Consider the following 20,898-nt stretch of genomic DNA (forward strand, 5'->3'; position numbering starts at 1 on the left):
AGCGAGCTCAAAGAAGAAAAGGTTGCCACTCAATAGAAAGTGACGATCATGCCAACAGAGCGTGAACATCTCAACAAAACACATGCAGAGAGGATAACGGAGCTGAATGAGAATATTAGTGCAAAGACCAAGGCAATGGAACAGATGCTCGAGAGTCACCAGCAAGTTTTTGGACATGTCAACTAGTAGCCCATCAGCAGCCAAAAATAGGTAGAATATCGTCTCAAGTAGCTAATGGAGTCTTAGGCCCAAGTAACCACACACACAACTGCAAGAGAAGGAAGGTATACAGAGCTCACATCTGCTCAGGAGGCTAGAGAATCTATAATTTCCACGCTCATCAACGCAAAAGATAGAAGGATACAGGAATCTGAGCAACAGCTAGCCCTCAAGGAAGGGCCTCAAAGACATGAGCAAATGGATGAGTTACTCCAACTTATCAAGTGTGCCTCAAAGATAGGTTCCTTGCTGGTAACTCCTCGGCCCCTCCTCAAACCCTTACTTTGTTTTTGTCTACACTAACCCTCTCACTATTGCAATATGAAATTAACCTAACAGAAGACCTCGGTTTAGGAGATTTAACTCTCATACATCAAAACATAGAGAGGGATGTAGACCCCACTTTAGTAATAGGAATACTTAGAGGAGATGTAGGGATTACTAATCCCGCTGACATTGTACTTTTTCCAACTACATCCCATAGTGCTCAACCTTCATAGTTGGTGTCGAGTGTTGTAACAATCGACCATCCTGGATGACAGTGTCGACAAACTTGACCTGTTCATGCCAGATGACATGCCATCCACACCGGTCAACTACGAGGTTGTTGCTAGAAGCTATCAATGGGTAATTAGCCATGGGTGGGTGGAGGTCTATGATACTCATCAATACCTCAACCTTTCTAAATCTTCCTTATATAACCCCTTGGGTATCATAAAACTATATAGAAAAATACATAAACATCTGGAGGCTATGCTAACAAATGTCCTTTTTGATATTGATTGGGAACTTATCGAATATCCAAATGTAGCCCCGGAAGAAATCACAGACCTCCATGAGTTTATGAAGATTGTGAAACCTCGCCAACCTCCACCCAGTTCAGGAGAAGGGAAAGAAGAAACCCCACAATCCTCCTTCGATGTAACTTATCACATGTTTCCATCCATCTCTAGTAAGCTACTAAATCCTTATCCTAGTGTATCTCCTACTAACAAAACCGAGGTAAAATGTATCTTTTCACGTTACTCTTCACCCCCTGTTGAATTTCCCACTAACCCTCTTGACCCAAGGAGTTGTCAGAGCAACAAGGCATATCTCCATACAAGTAGCTCGATGAGGTGTGTTCTCCACCCCCAAGATGACATTGCACCATTTACTGATCAAAATGTATTGGATTCCTTGTCAGCTGCTGCTGCAAAGTGCAAAGGCTTAATCAAAGAAGCAAAGGAACCCGCTCTTGAAGCCAAAGTTAATGTTCTAAGTACTCATGCAGATCACCCCTTTTGAGCCAACATGTAGAATCCTGCCACCACCAGAGGCCTACTCTACAATAGGGTTGAGGCAGCAACAGAATGTTCCTTACCCTCTCTGAGCCCCAAGGAAGAATTAATGCCAATGGGCGGAGAAGGAACCTTGTGGGAGAATGTGGCGCGGCACACCAAGATGGTGAATCCACACCTTGCCAATCTCCTGGAAATTCGAGTTGTCACATTTATGATAAGTTATTGTTTCCATAGGTGGCGAAGACAAAATCCAGTACATACATGGGGTGGGTACTCTGTAATTGAAACAGATGGCGACAACCCCCAACTGAAAGATTTCGGGATACAACCTAGCGCAAGGAGTACCTAACCATACCAGAATATAGTTGGAAATACAAAAGCTCTGCACCAAACAAACAAGTTGACCCACTATACATGCCTATCAAGTGGAGACTCACGCCACTCCAGTTCAAAGAAGCAAAGTAGAGGGACTCCCACGTTTGCTACAGCTTTTCAAAGTTCTCACCATTAAAGTTTCCACATATTTCCAGTCTCAAAGGAATTAGATGCTCACATGGATTTGATCATAGTGTAGAATTCGAGATCCAGACATAGTGGATGTGGTTTGATTTCTAAAATTGATCGTGGTTCTCATCAACCAGCCACAAGAGAGATACGATGGACATGATGTAGCACATCTTTGCTTCGACATGAACAAAGGCCTAGATGAATGAGAGATGATACTCTACTATCATCGCCTCAGGTGTCTACCAGGATATATGCATATCACATTCGAAGATATGATAGACACCGGGTTCTGGACTTCCCACTCAGCATTCAGAAGAACCCTAAAAAAGCTTCAGTCATGCCGCAACTTCTACAGACATGAGTTCGGCGACTAGGTCTTCCAAGGTAAGAGGTTCTTAGGACAGAACCTACATTAGGTAGGGGGGATGTTAATCCCATTTTGGATTAACATCCTTCCTATACCTGATGTAGGTTCTGGATTAATAAAGATGCTCCTCCATTTGAGGACATTAATAAGTGTTACGTAACAACACTATAAAGGTTGTACATTATGAGATGGAGGAGCACCTTTGTTAATCCCATTTTGGATTAACAAAGATGCTCCTCCATTTGAGGACATTAATAAGTGTTATGTAATGGCACTATAAAGGTTGTACATTATGAGATACTAGCGAGCCAAGGCTTTAGTTAGTAAGTTTTAGGCGCCCAAGTGTGAATAGTGTCTCATAATGTAAAGACACTATCCCCCTTTGTGCTATGAGAACTCTTGTGGTTTGCATCTCTCTATTGTACAACAGTTGTGTTCCCTACTCTCTCTTCACTAAGCTACATTGTGTTCCCTACTCTCTCTTCACTAAGCTACACTATGTTTCCTTCCCTCTCTTTATTAAACTTCATTGTGATTCCTGCTATCTCTCGCCCTCCTCTAGCTACCTATTGTCTGGCAGGATGGTTGAGTTTAAGTAATTATCATCTACCCTGTATAAAGAAGTAGATAAGCATCTACCCTGTTTAAGTAATTATCATCTACCCTGTATAAAGAAGTAGATAAGCATGCATAGTGGCTAGAGAAGATGGGCTTGAAAGAATTTACAAAGCTACCCTGGGAGGAGCTCCAATACAATTTCAAGGCAGGAGAGCAGCTAGAGCACCTTCAGCCCTCCAATGTCATCACGTTGCCCTTAGGAGAGAAGAAGGAGTTCACACCCATGTATGTATCAAAGGTGTTTCGCTTGCCGTCGCAAAGGGGGAAATCGAAATCAAGCCAACAAAAGATGATAATCTCATCGCAGAGTTTGGCCCGTTGGAAGGAAAGGTAAAGGAGTACAAAATAATCAGGAATGTCGATGAGGACATATAGAAGCACACACAAACCCTATTGTATGTCTAGGAAAAAATTTGGGATGGTGAAAGCTACAGAGACAGGTACACAGGTGCCATGGGTGGAGGTGCTCTACCACAACCTCAAAGAGTAGATCGGAAAGCTCACGAGGCTGAACACCAAAACCAAAATCGGGTTGTACCTCAACACCCTGTTCAAAGGCAAATTTCAACTAGGAGCAGAGAGGGAAAAGGAGGAAGGCACAAAGGACCATGCCCCTACAAAACCTGAAATATCTAAGTTGTATGGAAAGATACAGGAATGAGCCACCATAGGTCAGGGCAAGAACAGATTTTTTGAAAGGAAAGTCAGCACAAAGAAGGGGAAGATCCTTAAGGGAGGTTCCACCCACCAGTGGAGTGAAGGTGCCAAAGCAGCCGACAGATGGAGGAGGATCTAGCTACATTGGGCTAATCCATGTTGTTGAACCAGAGGCTGGAGCAATAGCAACATGAATCATTCGAACAAGAAACAGTGACCTATCATCAACTTCTTCTAATGGGCCTTACTGTGTCAGAGTCCACCGCCTTGTACCACTGGAGATGAGCTCCCACAGCCAGAATCCATCATGCCCAAATCAACCCCAATTGTACTAGGACCATCCAGTTTTCCGGAGACCATAGAAATGGATTGGGTATAACGAGCATTAAGCTACCTGTAAAGATGCATGATAGATGGCCTCAAGGAAATGACCAAACTGCAAACAATCGTTATGGAGAAGGATGTGGCATCTGCCAGAGCACAAAGGCACTACAGGACTTGAGGAACCAACAAGAGCCGCTGAAGGAAGGACTGCGCAGGGGAGGAGAGCAGAAGCCAGCCAAGTAGAGGACCTGTAAAGATAGCTAACGAGCTCCAAGAGGCCAACAAAGGGCTAGGGCAAGAGGTGGAAGAATTATAAATAAACATGGCCAATCGAGACCTAGAAGCCCCAGCATATGCAGGGAGGAGTTAAACAGGCCATAGAGAGGCAAAGGAGCACTGAAGCACAGGTTGCGCTAATCAGGGAAGAACACTTAAGAATAATAAAATAGATGTCTAGAATAGAGCAGACAATGACAAAGTGGACTTGGTAAAGGCGGAGGCACAATTGGCAGTGCTAGATGCCGAAGAATATCCATAGGTCTATGAGCTATAGGCTGAGAGGATGAAGCAATGGGAGACACATGCATCAAAGGATCCAACTACATCATCAAGACTGGAATGTGGAAAGGCTTTGGATGCCTCGATCTCAAGTGGAGTTGTAAAGGAAGCAGGAGCAGCAAATGGAGGCAGACGATCTAAAGAACTGCAAAAAGAAAATGCGAAGCCGACAGGAACTGGAGATATGGAAAAAGAAGTTTGCAGTCCTGAAAGGAGAGGGAAAGAAACCAACGCAGAGGTAGAAGTAAAGGGCAAAGAAATAGTGTTGTGGATCAGTTCAACATTGGATCAAATCCCTACAAATGAGTTAAAAGAATCTGCCATCACATGCACTAATCCCTAATGCATACATACACTGCCCAAGTAACTCAAAAAAGAATACCAAGATCTAAGGAGAATCAAAAATGAACCATTCAATTCAATAGGCCAATATATCCCACTAAATTAATTCAATTAATCATGCTAGATACAAAAAACAATCATAATTGATCATATAAATGCACCAACTCACATTTGTGTACTATCATTGGCTTTCTGCGCAAATCTAGGTTTGGGAGAGGAATCTGGGCACGCGGTGCAGACAACAAAATTTAGGGTCAGTGTAGGACAACTGGCTCGGGTATACCTAGTCGGTGTGTGGGAAGTTGCAAGCAAATGAGAAGCTACATGCACCATGGAGGAAAATGGTAGGGGGCTTGCCTAAAGGCACACTAGGGGAAAGGGGAGGTAGGGGACAAGAGAGGGTGTGGCCGCGAGGCATGGGCTGCAACACGTAGGCCCCAAGGGTTGAGGCTGGGTTAACACTGGCATGGGAGTGGAATTTATTTATTTTTTGTTAAATAAAATGTGTGTATGTATCTGCACACCACACCACACAAGTGTGTGTGCACGATGTGCAAATGGGAATGCATGGGGTACATGTATGTGCATGTGTATGCATGCACATGTGCAAATATTGGGCACGATAAGAAAATGGACGTGTGCACGTGCCGATGTAAGGACATGTGCATGTGTGCAAAGGTGGAGTGCAGGTGCTTGTAGCTCTATAAATGTATGGTACATGTATGCGGTGGGGTGCATGAGGAAATTTGAGTGTGTGTGCATGTGCATGAAGCTAGGTGTACGTGCACGAGTAAATGTGGATGCACATGTGTGGGGGTAGGCACATGCACAACAATGTGCATGTGTAATATGTGGATGCAAGGGCATGTGCAGGTGTGGGAATAAATGTGCACACGCGGAGGAAAATGTGTTTGCACATGCGTGCAGTGTGCAAATGGGAATGTGGGGAGTGTACATGCGTGCGCATGTCCTACGAGTGTAAATGTGTAAATGTGTGTGTGCGCGCAAGTAGGATATGCACACGTGCAAGCACGAATAAATGCATGTGCAGTGCATGTGTGTGTGGACATACATGAAGGTGGGTATGTGGGCCAATGGGTGTATGTACATGTGCAGGTGTGAATGCGTGGGGTGCACATGCATGTGTGTATATGCATGTGTAGCTGTGATGCACAAGCAATGGTGAATGGGAGGGGGGTCCACATATGCCATGTGCAAAGGTGGGGTGCACATGCATGGGTGCAAGTGTACAAATGTGAGTGCACGTGCAAAGGTGTAAGTGAATGTGCACGTGCATGCCAATGTACGTTTACGTGCGTGAAGGTGGTTGTGTACATTCATGTGAATGTAGTGGTGTGCACGAGCGAGAGAAAATCATTGTGTGGGATGCACATGTGCACAAAAATTGCAAGTGTGTGGGCACATGCGGATGTGTAAATGGGTGCATGGGCAGAAGTGTAAATGGACAAGTGTGTGGGCACGTGCAAATGTGTAAATAAGTGCATGCACATACAAGTGTATGTGCATGTTTTTAGTTGTTTTTTGATGTTTCTTGTTATGTTTTTGGGTTTTTACCTTTTTTATTATTCCCAGTGAAGGTAGTGAGTGTACACTTATGAGTAGGGGGTTATGTTACCTATGTACTCATGGGATTAAGGTTTGAGGCTTACCATGGGTGTGCTCAACAAGTGAGGTCAGAGAATCACTTGTCCATCTATGACAAAAGCTTGGACTCCATCATGGTGGCTTGATGTTGTGACGAGGCACATGGGGCTATTATGGGACCATGGGGATTCCTCTAGGATCAAGGCACAACTATGGGGCATAGTGGAACACTTGGTACGCTGGGTAGCCCATCAAAATTATGGTATGTAGCCACTACATGCAAAAAAAAAAGAAAGTGTTCACACCAAGAACACTTGGTACCCTGAGTAGCCCATCAAAATTATGGGATGTAACCACTACACAAAAAAAAGAAAGCGTCCACACCAAGGGTTCATCTGCTTAGTTTATTGACAGGTTCATCTGCTTGTTTTATTGAAGGGTTCATCTTCCTGTTTTATTGAAGGGTTCATCTTCCTGTTTTATTGACGGGACTAGCATGCACGACATCGGGGGTGCTACCCCCCACTACTCCCTAATTCGACTTGGACTTTGGGGGTAGCGTCACCCTAGGTCCCCACACCCACTTGGATTTGACATTCATGGGTGCAGTTGTGGGAGCCCGAGGCACGAGTTTCTTTAATTTTGGCACCCAAATGTGGGGTTTCCCTTCATAGAATCCTTGTTCTTCTAGCAATTTTGTAGTTATCTAAGAAGCATAGACTTCTAGGGTGGTATTGGGCCGCCTTGGTGGGGGCTGTGTTGATGGTGGGGTTCTTGGGACCCAAATGAACGGGTTCCCTTCGTAGAAGCTTTAGGCTTCTAGTAGCTTGATGAGGATCCAAAGGGGATTAGGGTTTGGGTAGAACATTGTTGCATGGGACTCTCGCTTGTTGGCACAATCCTAAGTCCACTCCACCTGTAGTATCACTCACCGCAGTGTTACTTAACCCATGAGTAGGCTTGACTCTCTCACTCTCACAAGCAATTGCAAGAAACAAGAGGCATAACACACAACTACTCTCTCTCTCTCTCTCTCTCCACAATATCTTACACCTATAGGGTGTATTCACACACTCAACCAAATAACCCGTTTATTTTACATTGCCCCCAAATTTCACTTATATGATATACAATACCCATATGTTCACAATTGGCCGAACATCCATAAAAAAGACTTAAAAAGACCAACGCTTTATAACAATAAAGTTTACACGGACTCCGTAAATTGACATAAACATACGCTTGACAAAAGCCTTGGACGAAAACGTTACAAACTGCTTAAGACGAGAATCACATTATATGAGTGCTCCAAAATGTGTTAACAAGTGTTATAAAATTCACTAAGCAAGGCAAAGGTAGTGCTAATAAGAGTCCATGTTAATCAGTCCAAGTGATATTGTGACAAGAAGAAGTAAGATCAACTAAAATTTCAAAATTGAGATAATACATTTTGGAATTCAGTTATATATTAAAAGAACGCAATTTTGAAGTATGTTTACATAACCACTTTTTTTCATTTTAAGTATTTGTTGAACACATAAATCTTTTTTTTTCTTACAAAGAAAGCTAGAACCATCGAGTAAATTTCAATGCTATGAATAAGCTAAAAAGAATGTTGTCATATTAACAATTTCTTGAAAATAATAATAACCAATTTGGGGATGTTATACATAACAAAAAAGTGATTCAAACACACTTAGAGCCAGGTCATTCATGTCGAAGCAGAAGATGTGACCTCTCTTATATGGATTTTAGTGGAAAAGGAACATACATCATAGTTCCAACCTATTTCCATGAAATGAGACCTACCCTAGTGGTAGGCTACGAAGCTCTAGCTTCCCAACCCAATGGGACTAGTTTAAATCCTCTCATGCACAAGTTTTTGCCCCACATAGCATCCTTTATCATTTCAAATCATTTGAAACTATTACTTGAGTTGAGTTGGCAAAAAGATCATTTGATGGATGTGATAGTTAATGAAGGAAATATTCCATATTGTTTGGACATTTGAATTTCCTTGATGCATGTGTACCTTACAAGAAATTCCATGGAAGGTTAAACTCCATGCCTTTTGAAAAAGTCTTCATATCCATATAAGGTACTTGTAAAAGAATCTTGTTACGTAGTAGGCATGCAAAGATTAAAAAAGAGCATTCACACGATCATACATATTTTTGAAAATATTTCTATCATATTCGACATCACCTATCATGTTGAAAGTTTCAAACACAAAAAAACATATGAACGCCTTTGTTTATGAATACAGTCTAGCTTGGGATATAATTGTAATCTATACGATTGTGATATGTAACTACAAGTACCTCCAAAAATATCAAAATGTTTCACATCATATACTTAAGGACTAACTATTGATTAGGAATGGCAACTAGGTAAGGTGGAGTCATGTCATTGAGGTATTAATGTCGTAAATGGCAAGGTGGAGTCATTAGGAATGGCAATTAGGGAAAGTGGAGTCACGTTATTGAGATATTAATGTCTAAAATAGATTGATTCACACATTGACACATTGCACAAGGAAAGTGCACAAATTCGATAAAATTATGCACATTGCATGGCTAAGAGATCTTAGGGTGCTTTTAGTTAATCTTATGGTGGTTTCATGCTTTAGTCTTGGGTGGTTTCATGTTTTTAGTTAATCTTGGGTAGTTTCATGCTTTAATCTTGGGTGGTTTCATGCTTTAGTCATAGGGTGGTTTCATGCTTTAATCTTGGGTGGTTTCATGCTTTTAGGTTGGCTAATGGAGAGGGGGGGATGATATCCGCTTAACACAACCACTAAGGTTATTGAATAACCAGTAAAGGTTATTGAATAACCAGTAAAGGTAGTGGGTCTCATATTGATTGCCAAAATAATTGGTGTAAAAACAATAACAAATTCTTGTTTGAAAGCATGGGCTATTTGGGAAGACAGAACAAAAAGACTTTATAGTTTTTCATGGCCGTGATTCTGCAGAATCATGGTGGAGAATTTGATGGGCTTGTAATAAGTGAAGTGCTTTCCAACTAATGCTCACATAACCCGGTTTGTAGTGTAATTTTCCCGGTTGAATTTTAAAAATCCTGGTTGGAATATGACATTGTTTTTAATTTTAAGGAATGAACTTTTATGTTTTAGTTATAAATCCCGGAATTAGTATGGTTTTTAGAGATTTTAGGTCTAAATCCCGGTTAGGTTTTAGCATTGCCTTCAATTTTAAGGGTCGAAAAAAATGTTTTTTTCGAGCACTGGGCCCTACCATGCATAATACCCATGGTAGATGTATACTTTCTCATTTACTTGATTTTGTAACTGTTGGTATTTGCAAATCATGCAAGTTAAGGCATCGGTAAGTCCCGTGGTAGCTATCTAATTTCCTACCTATCTATTCCATATCTTAATATGTATGTGTCGTCGTGTTGGCAAGTTCCCCAAGCTTGCCACATATACGACCTTCTGTATTTGTCTTTCTGTATTTGTCTTGTGTTAAAAGCTCTTTATTTGCAAGTGTTAATCTGTATTGATGTCATAGTATAATAAATAAAAAAACACCATGATTGCAAAGTAGCTCCCTTTAAGCAATGATGACCTTTTGATCTTTCTTTATTATGATGTATCAAGTACACTTTGATTCTAAGTAGCCTCCTTAAATTAGTGATCTTCAATGAGGACCTTATATCTTTCTTTATAATGATGTATCAAGTACACTTTGATTCTAAGTAGCCTCCTTAAATTAGTGATCTTTCTTGGATTACGATAGAGCAAGTTTAATTTCTTTGTAAGTAGCCTTTATGCTTGATTTTTGACGGGCGTTTTGAACGTTTTGGGTATTTAAGATGTAAAAAAACTTGCAAAAATATTTATCAGCCCCATCGTAAATTAATTACGCAAGTCTCGTCCAATTTGACGGGCAAAGGTGCCTGTCAAAAGGCAACACCGGTAGCCTCCTTACATGAAAACAAGCAAGCCATGGATGGTGCAATTGGGCCAAAAATCTAGCACAAGGGATAGGGCATTTGTCCCAAGTTAGTCAAGATTTGTTGGGCTTGATTGTTCAAGGATAAAATACATTATGGTTGACATGCACGAGGAATTTTACTACAACAAGCTTTAAAAATATATTTATAGGAGGAAGAGGTGGGGACGTGGCTGACATGTCAACATCTGGCTGACATGTAAAACACGTGGAGCTTATGGTAGACAGGGTCCTACGTTTCCTAAGACCTATTCTCCACGGCTATGGCGGGCCTGTGTTGACCTTGAAGCTGCAGTTTCTGTCTGTTTTGGTTGAAAATTTCCGCATTCTCTTGTCGGCATCCCTCGCTGCGTCAAGTTTAATCTGACTATGCAGGTAAGGGTGCTCTCTCTCTCTCTCTCTCTCTCTCTCTCTCTCTCTCTCTCCTAACGCATCCTGCTGGTTGGCTATGGCGGGCCTGTGCTGACCTTGAAGCTGCAGTTTCTGTCTGTTTTGGTTGAAAAGTTCAGCATTCTCTTGTCGGCATCCCTCGCTGCGTCAAGTTTAATCTGACTGTGCCGGTAAGGGTTCTCTCTCTCTCTCTCTCTCTCTCTCTCTCTCTCTCTCTCTCTCTCTCCGCCCCGCTCTCTCTGTAGAGATTTTCTTCTAGTTTCTCTTTTTGATCTTGATTCAGATTCCTTGCGGCGCATCTATCTATGTAGCACAAGCTTTCAATCTGCGCACGTTCGATCAGCTTTATTCCATTGCTGAAATGCCGTGCTCTGGAGCGAAACCTTAATTTTGCAGTTTTTGGGGCTTGGAAAATCCTATCCATTGCACCAACGTAGAAATTGAAGTCTGAAGGAAAGTTTACTGAGTTCAGGGTTCGGGTCGATTGCAAGAAGAGATTTATTTGCACTCAGCAAGCCATCTATAGCTTTGCGGAAGCAAATTTCACAGGTTTTTGGCGGGGAATCTTACACCTTGTTGATCTGGAAGCGCAGAGATTTTCCTCTCCTCTCTGCCGGAGCGAAATTCAGCGACAAAAAAGCTGATCGGAACTGAAACTAGAACGCTAAAGCGCCTCCCCAACAAAGAGAAGCTAGGGATTTCCGTTTTTAGTGTTAGTGAGATTTTACGGAACTTGTTCACATGCCCGCATGGCTCTATTCCGCAGGTTCTTCTACAGAAAGCCTCCTGACGGGCTTTTAGAGATTGCAGAGAGGGTTTACGGTAAGAAAGATTTCACATAATGTATGCAACCTAACGAAATAAGATGTTTGTGTTCGCCCGGTGCTGCACTGCTGTTTTACCAGTCTGTTTATCTTACTGAGCTCTTTTATCCATCTCTCCTGCAGTCTTCGAGAGTTGCTTCTCCACAGATGTCTTGGATGATGACACATACAGAATATACATGCGGCAGATCACCACACAGCTGCATGAGCAGTTCCCCGATTCCTCATTTCTGGTGTTTAATTTCAGAGAAGGGGAGAAAAAAAGCCAGCTAACCGACATCTTGTCACAGTACGACATCACCGTCATGGATTACCCCAGGCAGTATGAGGGATGTCCCATCTTGTCTTTGGAGATGATACATCACTTCATGCGTTCCGGGGATAGCTGGATCACGTTGGAAGGCCATCAAAATATTGTGCTGCTGCACTGCGAAAGGGGTGGGTGGCCTACTTTAGCTTTCATGCTGGCTGGTTTTCTCATATATAGGAAACTTCATACAGGTGAACAGAAAACCCTAGATTTGCTGCATAGAGAAGCTCCCAGAAGCTTGCTACCTCTTCTCACACCCTTGAACCCCATACCCTCCCAGTTACGCTATCTCCAGTATATTGCGCGAAGGAATATTTCACCAGAGTGGCCACCTCCGGACCGAGCTCTTGCACTTGACTGCCTCATACTTCGAGTAGTTCCAAGCTTCGATACAGAGGGGGGTTGTCGGCCGATAGTTCGCATTTATGGTTTAGATCCGCAAGGCAAAGGAGATCGAACCACACGGTTACTGTTCAATATGGATAAAAAAAGTAAATCAGTGCGGCATCTAAGACAGGTTAGCATGCCTCACTTACAGAGCATCCCTTTCTTTTAGCAGGTAGCAAACGTTTTGGTGTACACTTCAGTGCAACACTTCGTCGGTAGCATACATTAGCAAAAAGGTACAGGTGAAGGAACAATTGTTTGTGGACACGTGATGATGCCGTTGTGTTTTGGCTTTCAGGTTGACTGTGACGTTGTAAAGATTGACATCCAGTGTGGTGTACAAGGTGATGTTGTGTTGGAGTGTATCCACATTAATGCTGATCTGGACAGAGAAGAGATGATGTTTAGGGTCATGTTCAACACAGCCTTTATTAGGTCAAATATTTTGATGCTTGGTAAAGATGATATAGATGTGCTTTGGGATGCCAAGGAGCACTTTACAAAGGACTTTCGGGCAGAAGTGAGTCAGTTTTAGATTGTGAATGCCTAGTTTTGTAAAATGGGCAATGCTCCAGTTCTTATGTAAATGTTTGTTTGTGGTTAGGTGCTGTTCACTGACATGGACAGCTCACGTACTCCCAAAGTTCCAGTGGCAATGCTAGGAGGAGAGGTGAAAGGTGGGCTACCTATGGAAGCTTTTGTCAAAGTGCAGGAACTATTCAACAATGTGGATTGGACTGATGGGAAAGGGGATGCAGCTCTTCGCTTTCTGCAGCAAATATCAGCAGTCAATGGGTTTTCAGAGAGTGGAGAAAATAACTTTTTGGTGTCAAATGATCAGATATTCAGGGCTCATAACGAGGCAAATGGTTCTCAGCAAGGACAAGAACCCTCAAGATCTGAGGCTTTTCCTCAACCACTGGGGGAGATCTCAAATTCAATACCACCTCTGCCAATGGCACCTCTGCCTCTGCTTTCGGGAAATAGAAGTGCTCCGCCACCACCTCCACCACCACTGCCACCACCATCTGCAGGGTTGTCAAAAGCTCCTCCTCCACCTCCCCCACCTCCAGGATCAAAAGCTCCCCCTCAACCGCCTGGATCGAAAGCTCCTCCTCCTCCACCTCCTCCCCCCGCACCCCCAGGATCGAAACCTCCTCCCCCACCTCCCCCACCCCCGGGATCGAGAGTGCCTCCTCCACCTCCCCCACCCCCGGGATCGAGAGCTCCTCCCCCACCTCCCCCACCTCCAGGGTTGAGAGCTCCTCCTCCACCTCCCCCACCCCCGGGATCAAAATCTCCTCCTCCACCTCCCCCACCCCCACCCCCACCCCCCCAACCCCCAGGACCAAAAGGTCCTCCTGCACCTCCCCTACCTCCAGGTGCCAAAGGACCTGCTGCTCCTCCACCTCCAGGAAAAGAGGGATCTTCTGGTGCTTCTCTGCCTGCAGGAGGACGAGGCCCACCAGCACCACCAGCACCATCGAAAGTGCTGGGAGGTGTTCCTCCACCAGCCCCACCCTTGGGAAATGTAAAGGGGGCACCTCCTTCAACATCAGCTGTGCCAGCAGGTGTACCACCTCCAACATTGAAGAAGGCTTCTTTGAAACCATTTCACTGGGTGAAGGTTACTAGGGCGGTGCAAGGTAGTCTATGGGCAGAAGCTCAAAAGTTAGATGACCGTTCCAAGTATGTTCCTCTCTTGCCGAGACTAAGAGTGGTTGAGACTTGTGATTGGCCTTTGAATTGTAGTTTTTCTTTTGAGTTTTTTAGTCTCCATCAAAGATATATTCTGAATGTACTATCACAGTACTGTGATGTTCAATGAGTTTGTTTATCAGGGGCCCTGAGATTGACACATCAGAGTTGGCGAGCCTCTTTCCTGCAGCTGTGCCAATGGCTGTTCCTGCAGGTCCTGGTGAAAGGCCAGGGGGGCATCGTGCCTCACTTGGAGCTAGGCCAGAAAAAGTGCATTTGGTGAGACTTGATCATATCTTTGATGGCATGTAGTTAAAGATGATAATTAAGGCTTTGATTAATCCAAAATGGAACATTTTCCTTACTGGAATTTGGCTTGCTGTATGCAGATTGATATGCAAAGGGCAAAAAACTGTGAGATTATGCTTACGAAGGTCAAGATGCCTCTCCCAGATGTGTTGGTAATCAAAACTTTTCTTTTTCTTAAACTGTGGGCAATGTCTTGTATGATAGTTGATGCACAGGTGTAATTTTGATTTGGAGATGGATAGGGGCAATGATGAGGAGTTGATGGTTTTTTAATGTTCCAGAGGTGGACATTCATATCAAAAAGCATGACAAGAAAATAGTGAAGTGCCTCAAAAGTGGTGTCTGTGTGCAGTTGATTGTCAAAACTACTTTTGAATAAAGATGGCCCATTTCAAGTGTTTTATCATCCATTTTCATGCCTATGATGAATGCAATTTTAGTTCCTTGATGCACACGCATGTGTGCCTAAGAATGTGCCATGTGGTTCGTAATGATATCTGGCACAAATGTTCCAGGATACAATAAATGGTAAATTTTAGTGTGTGTGACTGCACACAGTATTGCTCTCTCATAGTTGTAACGTTCCTTTGCAATGTGAGTCTCCAGTTCATTGAACTGACTATGGGGCCTGTGACAAGAGCATGCTACCAACTCATCTGAAGAGCCCGTTTGTGGGTTCCTGGTATGGGATCTGGGGGCATGGGCTCAATCGCAAAAGTGGCCATTTCTAATGCTTGTTGAAACTATGGATTACTTGTATGTGTGTCTTTTTGTGTAGCAATTGCCATATCTTGATTGCAATCATGGGTTGCTTTGTCACAGAGTGCTATTTTGGCTTTGGATGGGTCCATACTAGATGTTGATCAAGTTGAGAACCTGAAAAAGTTTTGCCCTTCTAAGGAGGAAATGGACCTGCTGAAGGTTTGTTTTTTCTGGTCAATAAGTGATCCCCCTTTTCTTTTTTTAATGCTTCATTCGTGAAGTCATTGAAGTCATCATATGTTGGTGTTACAAGTTTGTTTAACTTACAATAGAAGTTTCAGCTAGAAACTAACTGAATTCTCAGGTCACATGATTGTGTGTTGATGTTTGTCTATGTTGATATTCATGGCCTTGAGAGGCACAACCCCCCTTGTGCCTTCACTTGTAAGGTCTCTATGAAGATTCCTAGTCCTAGTCCCAGTCCCCTGTTAAGGTTGGGAGTTGACTAGCAAGTTTGGATGTAAATGTCTCAACGGGTTGGCAATGGCTCCTCCTATAAAAAACTGTGAGAATGGGGCTAGGACCTTCCCAACACCAAACTTTGATAACTATGCCAGTTCTTACAAACATGAGCTAGTAGATGATTGAACTAACCTGGGGTGGGAGCATGAATTTATAACTACCCCAGGTTCATTCTCAGGTAAAACAAGCGAAGCATTCCAAGGATGATATAAAGCCAAAGCTGCAGAACATAGGATTCTAGCATAAAGTGATACTGAAGTCCTATTTTAATTTCATTTTTTCCTACCTGTCTGGCATCTAGGTGTGTGCAACTTGGCATCATGCCAATTTCTCCACCTGCATATCTCGTAGAACATCCCTGTATTCTTCATGGTTGGTGATCTGCATCCATAAGCCTTTGCTCGAGTTTTTTAGAGCAACAGGCTACCATGCCATTGGAGTTGTTGAGAAAGTTGAAAGTACTCGGTCTTCAAGGAAGGCGTAGCGACTTCATTTGCATATGCCAGCTGGTTTTAATTAAAAAACGGCTGAAGGAGGGAATGGGAGCTACACTTGTTATTGCCACTTTGTAAAAAAATTTAACATGGATATACAGTCCCCATAGCTTGTAACAGATTGTTTTTTGACATTTGCTGGGCAGGGTTATATTGGAGACAGGGAGAAGTTGGGGAAGTGTGAGCAGGTAAAAATTTCCCAGTATGCAAAGCCACCATTCTCCTGCTCCTCCTCCTCCTCTATGGTTCTCCTTCTTTTCCCTCACTGCCCACCTTTTCATGAGTTGCAGAGTTAATGCTCTTCACCTTTTCATGAGTTGCAGAGTTAATGCTCTTCACCTTTTTAATTTAAGTATGCGTTTGGAAGTTGAAGTTGTTGGCAGCTTTGGATGATGCAGTTCTTTTTAGAGATGATGAAAGTGCCAAGAGTGGAATCAAAGCTTCGGGTTTTTTCATTCAAATTACAGTTTGCAACCCAGGCTAGTCTCACATTCCTTTGTTGATTGGTTACAGCATCATTTATAGTACTCTGTATAGTGTATTGAGTTTTCTAAAGTATGGCAAGTGCAGGTTCGAGATTTGCGAAGAGACTTGAACATTGTGAACAATACTTCTAAAGAGGTAGTGTATGAAGCTATTTCTGCAACCTAACATTGTTGAAGAAGATGAGTTCGAAACTGATAATGCTGCCTCTTGGCAGGTTAGGGAGTCTCTCAAACTACGGCAAATCATGCAGACAATTCTCTCTCTAGGCAATGCCTTGAATCAAGGAACTGCCCGAGGTAGGTGATTTTTCATGGTTCCGTTATGATGCTTGAAAGAGGCCTGCATGCTGTGTGTGTATCTTTAAAGAATTGCTTGGTTATGGTGCCCACCATCTTAGGGTTATGGAAAAGGAGGAAGAAAAGGAAATGGCATTTTTGAGAGGGTCGAAAATGGCCAAATGCCCTGTGAGCAAGGGAACTGCAAGTCAGAGAGGGGAGGAGAATAAAGGGAGAAACTGTGCTTTTTTGTGTATGACTATCCTGAATTATGCTTTTTGTGTATGACTATCCTGAATTATGCTTCTATGTCTGTTCTGATGAACTACGCTTCTGCATAGTGCACCCTCACACATTTGCATGCCTTTGTAACTACTATACTTAAGCTAGAGCCACATCCATGCATTTTCTTTATTATTTTGGCGTGTTGGGGCAATGGTTCTTTGCAAATATGAAATTTTCAATGCTTGGATTGCTGCACTAGATTTTCATATTTCAATACAGCTTTAGATCGGATTTACACTAAAAGCTGAGTTCCTGTTGTTTTATAAAAAGTTTACTTTCTAGACTCCATTCTTGGTTGTTTGACAATGAAAAGTTCCTTTTAGATTCTTATGATTATTTTTCTATCTTCATTGTGCAATTTATTAGGTTCTGCTATTGGATTTAAACTGGACAGCCTGTTAAAACTCACCGACACTCGTGCAAAAAACAACAAGATGACATTGATGCACTATTTGTGCAAGGTAAGTGATTACATGATGTTGTGTGTATTTCTTGAGGTTGATGGAAGTAAGCATTTAAGCAACAAGTTCTAAGCATTGGGAAGTTGGGACCTGTGAAGGGATTAGAGTTTGTATATACTTACAAAGGAAAGGAGCCAAGAATTATGTAATTGCAACCTCCACCCACTCATTTCATCATAAGCATGTAAAGGACTTTCAAAGAGTATGTGTCTATGTTGCCCAAGGAGTTGCTAGTGTCTTCAAAAGTACGCTTTCTATAATGTCTATGTTGCTCAAGGAGTTGCTAGTGTCTTCAAAAGTACCCTTTCTATAACATCCTTTTGTAAACAACTGAAGCCAACCTGCATCCAGAGCACCAAACACATGCACACTTATGTAAAGAGAACACAAGAAAAGTTGTTGTGGGACTGACCAACCCAACCGTAGGTCCAACTGCTCCGGACCCCCGAGCATAGGAGAGCTTAAACAGGGGAATACATGTGACCACAAGGCCCTAGATCGTAGACCACCTTGCCCATGAATGCCTATACTACAACTACTAGGAGGTTCAGCAGTCCTATATTCATTTCATGGGCTATAGACAAGATCCAGACCCACACCGTGGTTCCACATTCAGTTATGCGCACGTACCCACTTATATAGGCCCCAAGGCTGATTAGTAACCCTGGTCTATGGGATTTTTAACCAACTCTCGAATAGCCAACTGCTTACTCATGCTATACCTTGCATGACGTAGAGTATCAACCATGTCCCTTAGCAGATCCATGGCAAGGATGTAACAGCTTCCAGCTTTTGAGAAGGTTGAAACTAGCTCTGAAGCCTTAAGTTTTGCAGCCAGCAAAATGCCTGAGTGTCCTTTTTAGGTGACAGGTCTGCTGGTCACTTATCCTTCTCTCAACTTTCCACCTCCTGGGTCATGTGTCCCATGGTTTTTAATCTGTCCCAAGTTCTTCTATAATGGTCAAGGTGAAGTTTTCTATGATAGCTTTATGAGCCAAGATTTTCAATACCTGGAGAAACAATGTGTGTAGTGGGACAAAGATGGTAAATCATGGTGGATGTATGAGTGGAAATTGTCTGTGAGCAGTTGCAGAATGCAGAGTGTGAGGTGTCCCACCCTTATGCATGGGAATGGAATGGTGCAGGGAAGGAGTACCAAAGAATGCACAGTGTGAGGTTATGCATGGGAATGGAATGGTGCAGTGAAGGATGTGGGCTTGAGTACCAAAGAGGGGAGGTAAGTCTCTCACAAAACATAATCAGTCACTCAAATTTCCTCAACAATTTGAGCATCAACAAATCCAAGATATGCAATGGGCAGATAGAGAGATGCTATTCAAACACACATTACAACACAAGGGGCCAGAACTGCAATTGTCCATATTCAAGGCTTATTTGATGCTGTAAGAACTTCTACCATTGTGCTCGCTCGCTGAAGCTTTCGCTCCCCCCCCCCCCCTGCTCGCGCTGCCGCCTGCACGCACCCCCCCCTCCCCGCCCTCGCGACTACTCCCCCCGCCTGGTTTTCTCGCGCCCCCCGCCCCTTCTCTTTCGCGCCTGCCGCCCCCTGCTCCGTCTCCTTCGCGCCCCCTGCTCTCTCCCCTTCCTCCGTGACCCGCCCCCTCCGCCTGCCTCCGCCCTCTCCCCCCAACCTTTTTGCGTTTCCTCCGCCCCCCCCCTGCCCTTTCGCCGCCTCTGCCTTACGCCCCTCCCCCTCAATAATACCATGTCACAGTTTGCTTCCCTGGACTCCGCCGCGAGTACCTTCCGCTCCTTTCTAGGATAGGAGCATTGGTGGACTCGGTGCTTGAGACTGGCTCCACAGCAGCTTCAGTGGTGGCTAGAGCAGCTGGCCTGCCTTCGGTCAGAGTTTTGGTTCCTGACATCTCCTCCCTTCCGAAGGTCATTCAGCTACCTAGGATAGGGGGGGGATGGATCGATCAAAGAGTGGAGTTTTCGGGGCTCCCGAACCAGTGTTTTATATGCAGGCAGGTCGGCCACCTGGCCAAGGCCTGCCCTCGCAGGAGACCCCGACCTTCACCGCAGCAGCAGGCCCCCGATAGCCCGCCCACAGACGCGGCTCGGCAGGCAGCCTCCGGGACACCTGCTCAGCCCACAGAGACCTCGGATTGGCAGCCTGGACAGGGGCGCCGTAGAGGGAGACAGCCACACCAGCATGCCCAGAGACCGATGCAACAGCAGTCACAGTCTCAGCATCACTGGGTTCCAGTGAGGAACAGCTTTGCTCCCCTCCAGGAGGAGACCCCAGCGCAGACTGAGGATCAGGACATGCCAGCACCCCCTCCTTCCCCCCCACCCCCCCCCTCCCCCGCCCCCCCCTCCCGCCTCGCTTCCACCTTCGCCTCCTCCCGTTCCCGCTCCCGCTCCCGTTTTGTCAGCGGCTCCTTCCCCACCCCCTTCTCCCCCCCCTCCTCCCCCTCCGCTCGCCTCAGCTCCCCGGGAGGCCCTGGCAATACCCTGGCGCTCACCTATAGTCCGGCGGGCACTGAGCACCGACCTTGCTCGAGCACCGCAGAGGAGACCTACCATGCCGATTTGGGCTTCACGGATATCCTCTATCCGCAGTCGGCTGAGTAGTCTCGACACTAGACAGCGCTCGGAGGCTTTTGATTACTTCTTCACACGGCTTTTTGGAGCGGAGGGCCCCCATGAGCCAGCACCCATCAGAGTTCATGTGGTGATACCTCCGGCCCGAGGGGAGGAGGCACTTGATTCAGCGGTTGCCTTCTCCTTCCCTCTCTGTGGCACTAGCGACCGGGAGTGGACTCTGGATCTCGCTCTTAGCATTTTGAAGACTCGGGCAGTTGAGTTTTCTCACCATGTGAGCGGAGGGCCCCCATGAGCCAGCACCCATCAAAGTTCATGTGGTGATACCTCCGGCCCGAGGGGAGGAGGCACTTGATTCAGCGGTGGCCTTCTCCTTCCCTTGGGTGGGCAGGGAGGAGTATGTATGGTCATTGCGGATGTATGGCGGCAGGCCATTGTGGATCGCGGGGTCATTGTGCCTGGTAGAGCACAGTATGTTATTCTGAGGATGCACGATGAGCTCTTTGGCGTGCTCAATGTCTATGCGCCCAACCATGCTAGTGCCAGAGCAGAGTTCTGGACCCTTGTTACAGATGCATTGCCCGAGGCCGCACATTGGTGTGTCGGGGGAGACTTCAACATGCTTGAGGACCCGGCCGATAGGGTGGGAGTTAGTCATGTTACAGTGCACGGCACGGAGCTTGCAGCTTGGGAGCGATTTTGCATGACACTGCGGATCACTGATGCATGGCAG

At 44.6% G+C, this 20,898-nt stretch overlaps 1 protein-coding gene across 3 annotated transcripts in view; it reads left to right on the plus strand.

The window, feature by feature from the left end:
* The first annotated feature begins 10,865 nt into the window (after nucleotides 1-10,865).
* Nucleotides 10,866-20,898, plus strand: part of LOC147634819 (formin-like protein 3) — a 33,452-nt gene continuing 23,419 nt past the window's right edge. The window contains exons 1-13 of one of the 3 annotated variants that reach the window (XM_086804007.1): nucleotides 10,866-11,014; nucleotides 11,611-11,666; nucleotides 11,792-12,495; nucleotides 12,664-12,885; nucleotides 12,970-14,054; nucleotides 14,207-14,342; nucleotides 14,453-14,524; nucleotides 15,195-15,293; nucleotides 16,237-16,278; nucleotides 16,489-16,569; nucleotides 16,661-16,711; nucleotides 16,791-16,872; nucleotides 17,503-17,597. In XM_086804007.1, the coding sequence (XP_086660133.1) occupies nucleotides 11,848-12,495; nucleotides 12,664-12,885; nucleotides 12,970-14,054; nucleotides 14,207-14,342; nucleotides 14,453-14,524; nucleotides 15,195-15,293; nucleotides 16,237-16,278; nucleotides 16,489-16,569; nucleotides 16,661-16,711; nucleotides 16,791-16,872; nucleotides 17,503-17,597 (2,613 nt within the window). In that variant the 5' untranslated portion in view covers nucleotides 10,866-11,014; nucleotides 11,611-11,666; nucleotides 11,792-11,847. The other 2 variants (XM_086804005.1, XM_086804006.1) reach the window with 2 other exon arrangements.

This window comes from Cibotium barometz, chromosome 10 (genome assembly GCF_041138505.1).
Source record: "Cibotium barometz isolate CiBa-2024 chromosome 10, ASM4113850v1, whole genome shotgun sequence".
Lineage (NCBI taxonomy): Eukaryota > Viridiplantae > Streptophyta > Polypodiopsida > Cyatheales > Cibotiaceae > Cibotium > Cibotium barometz.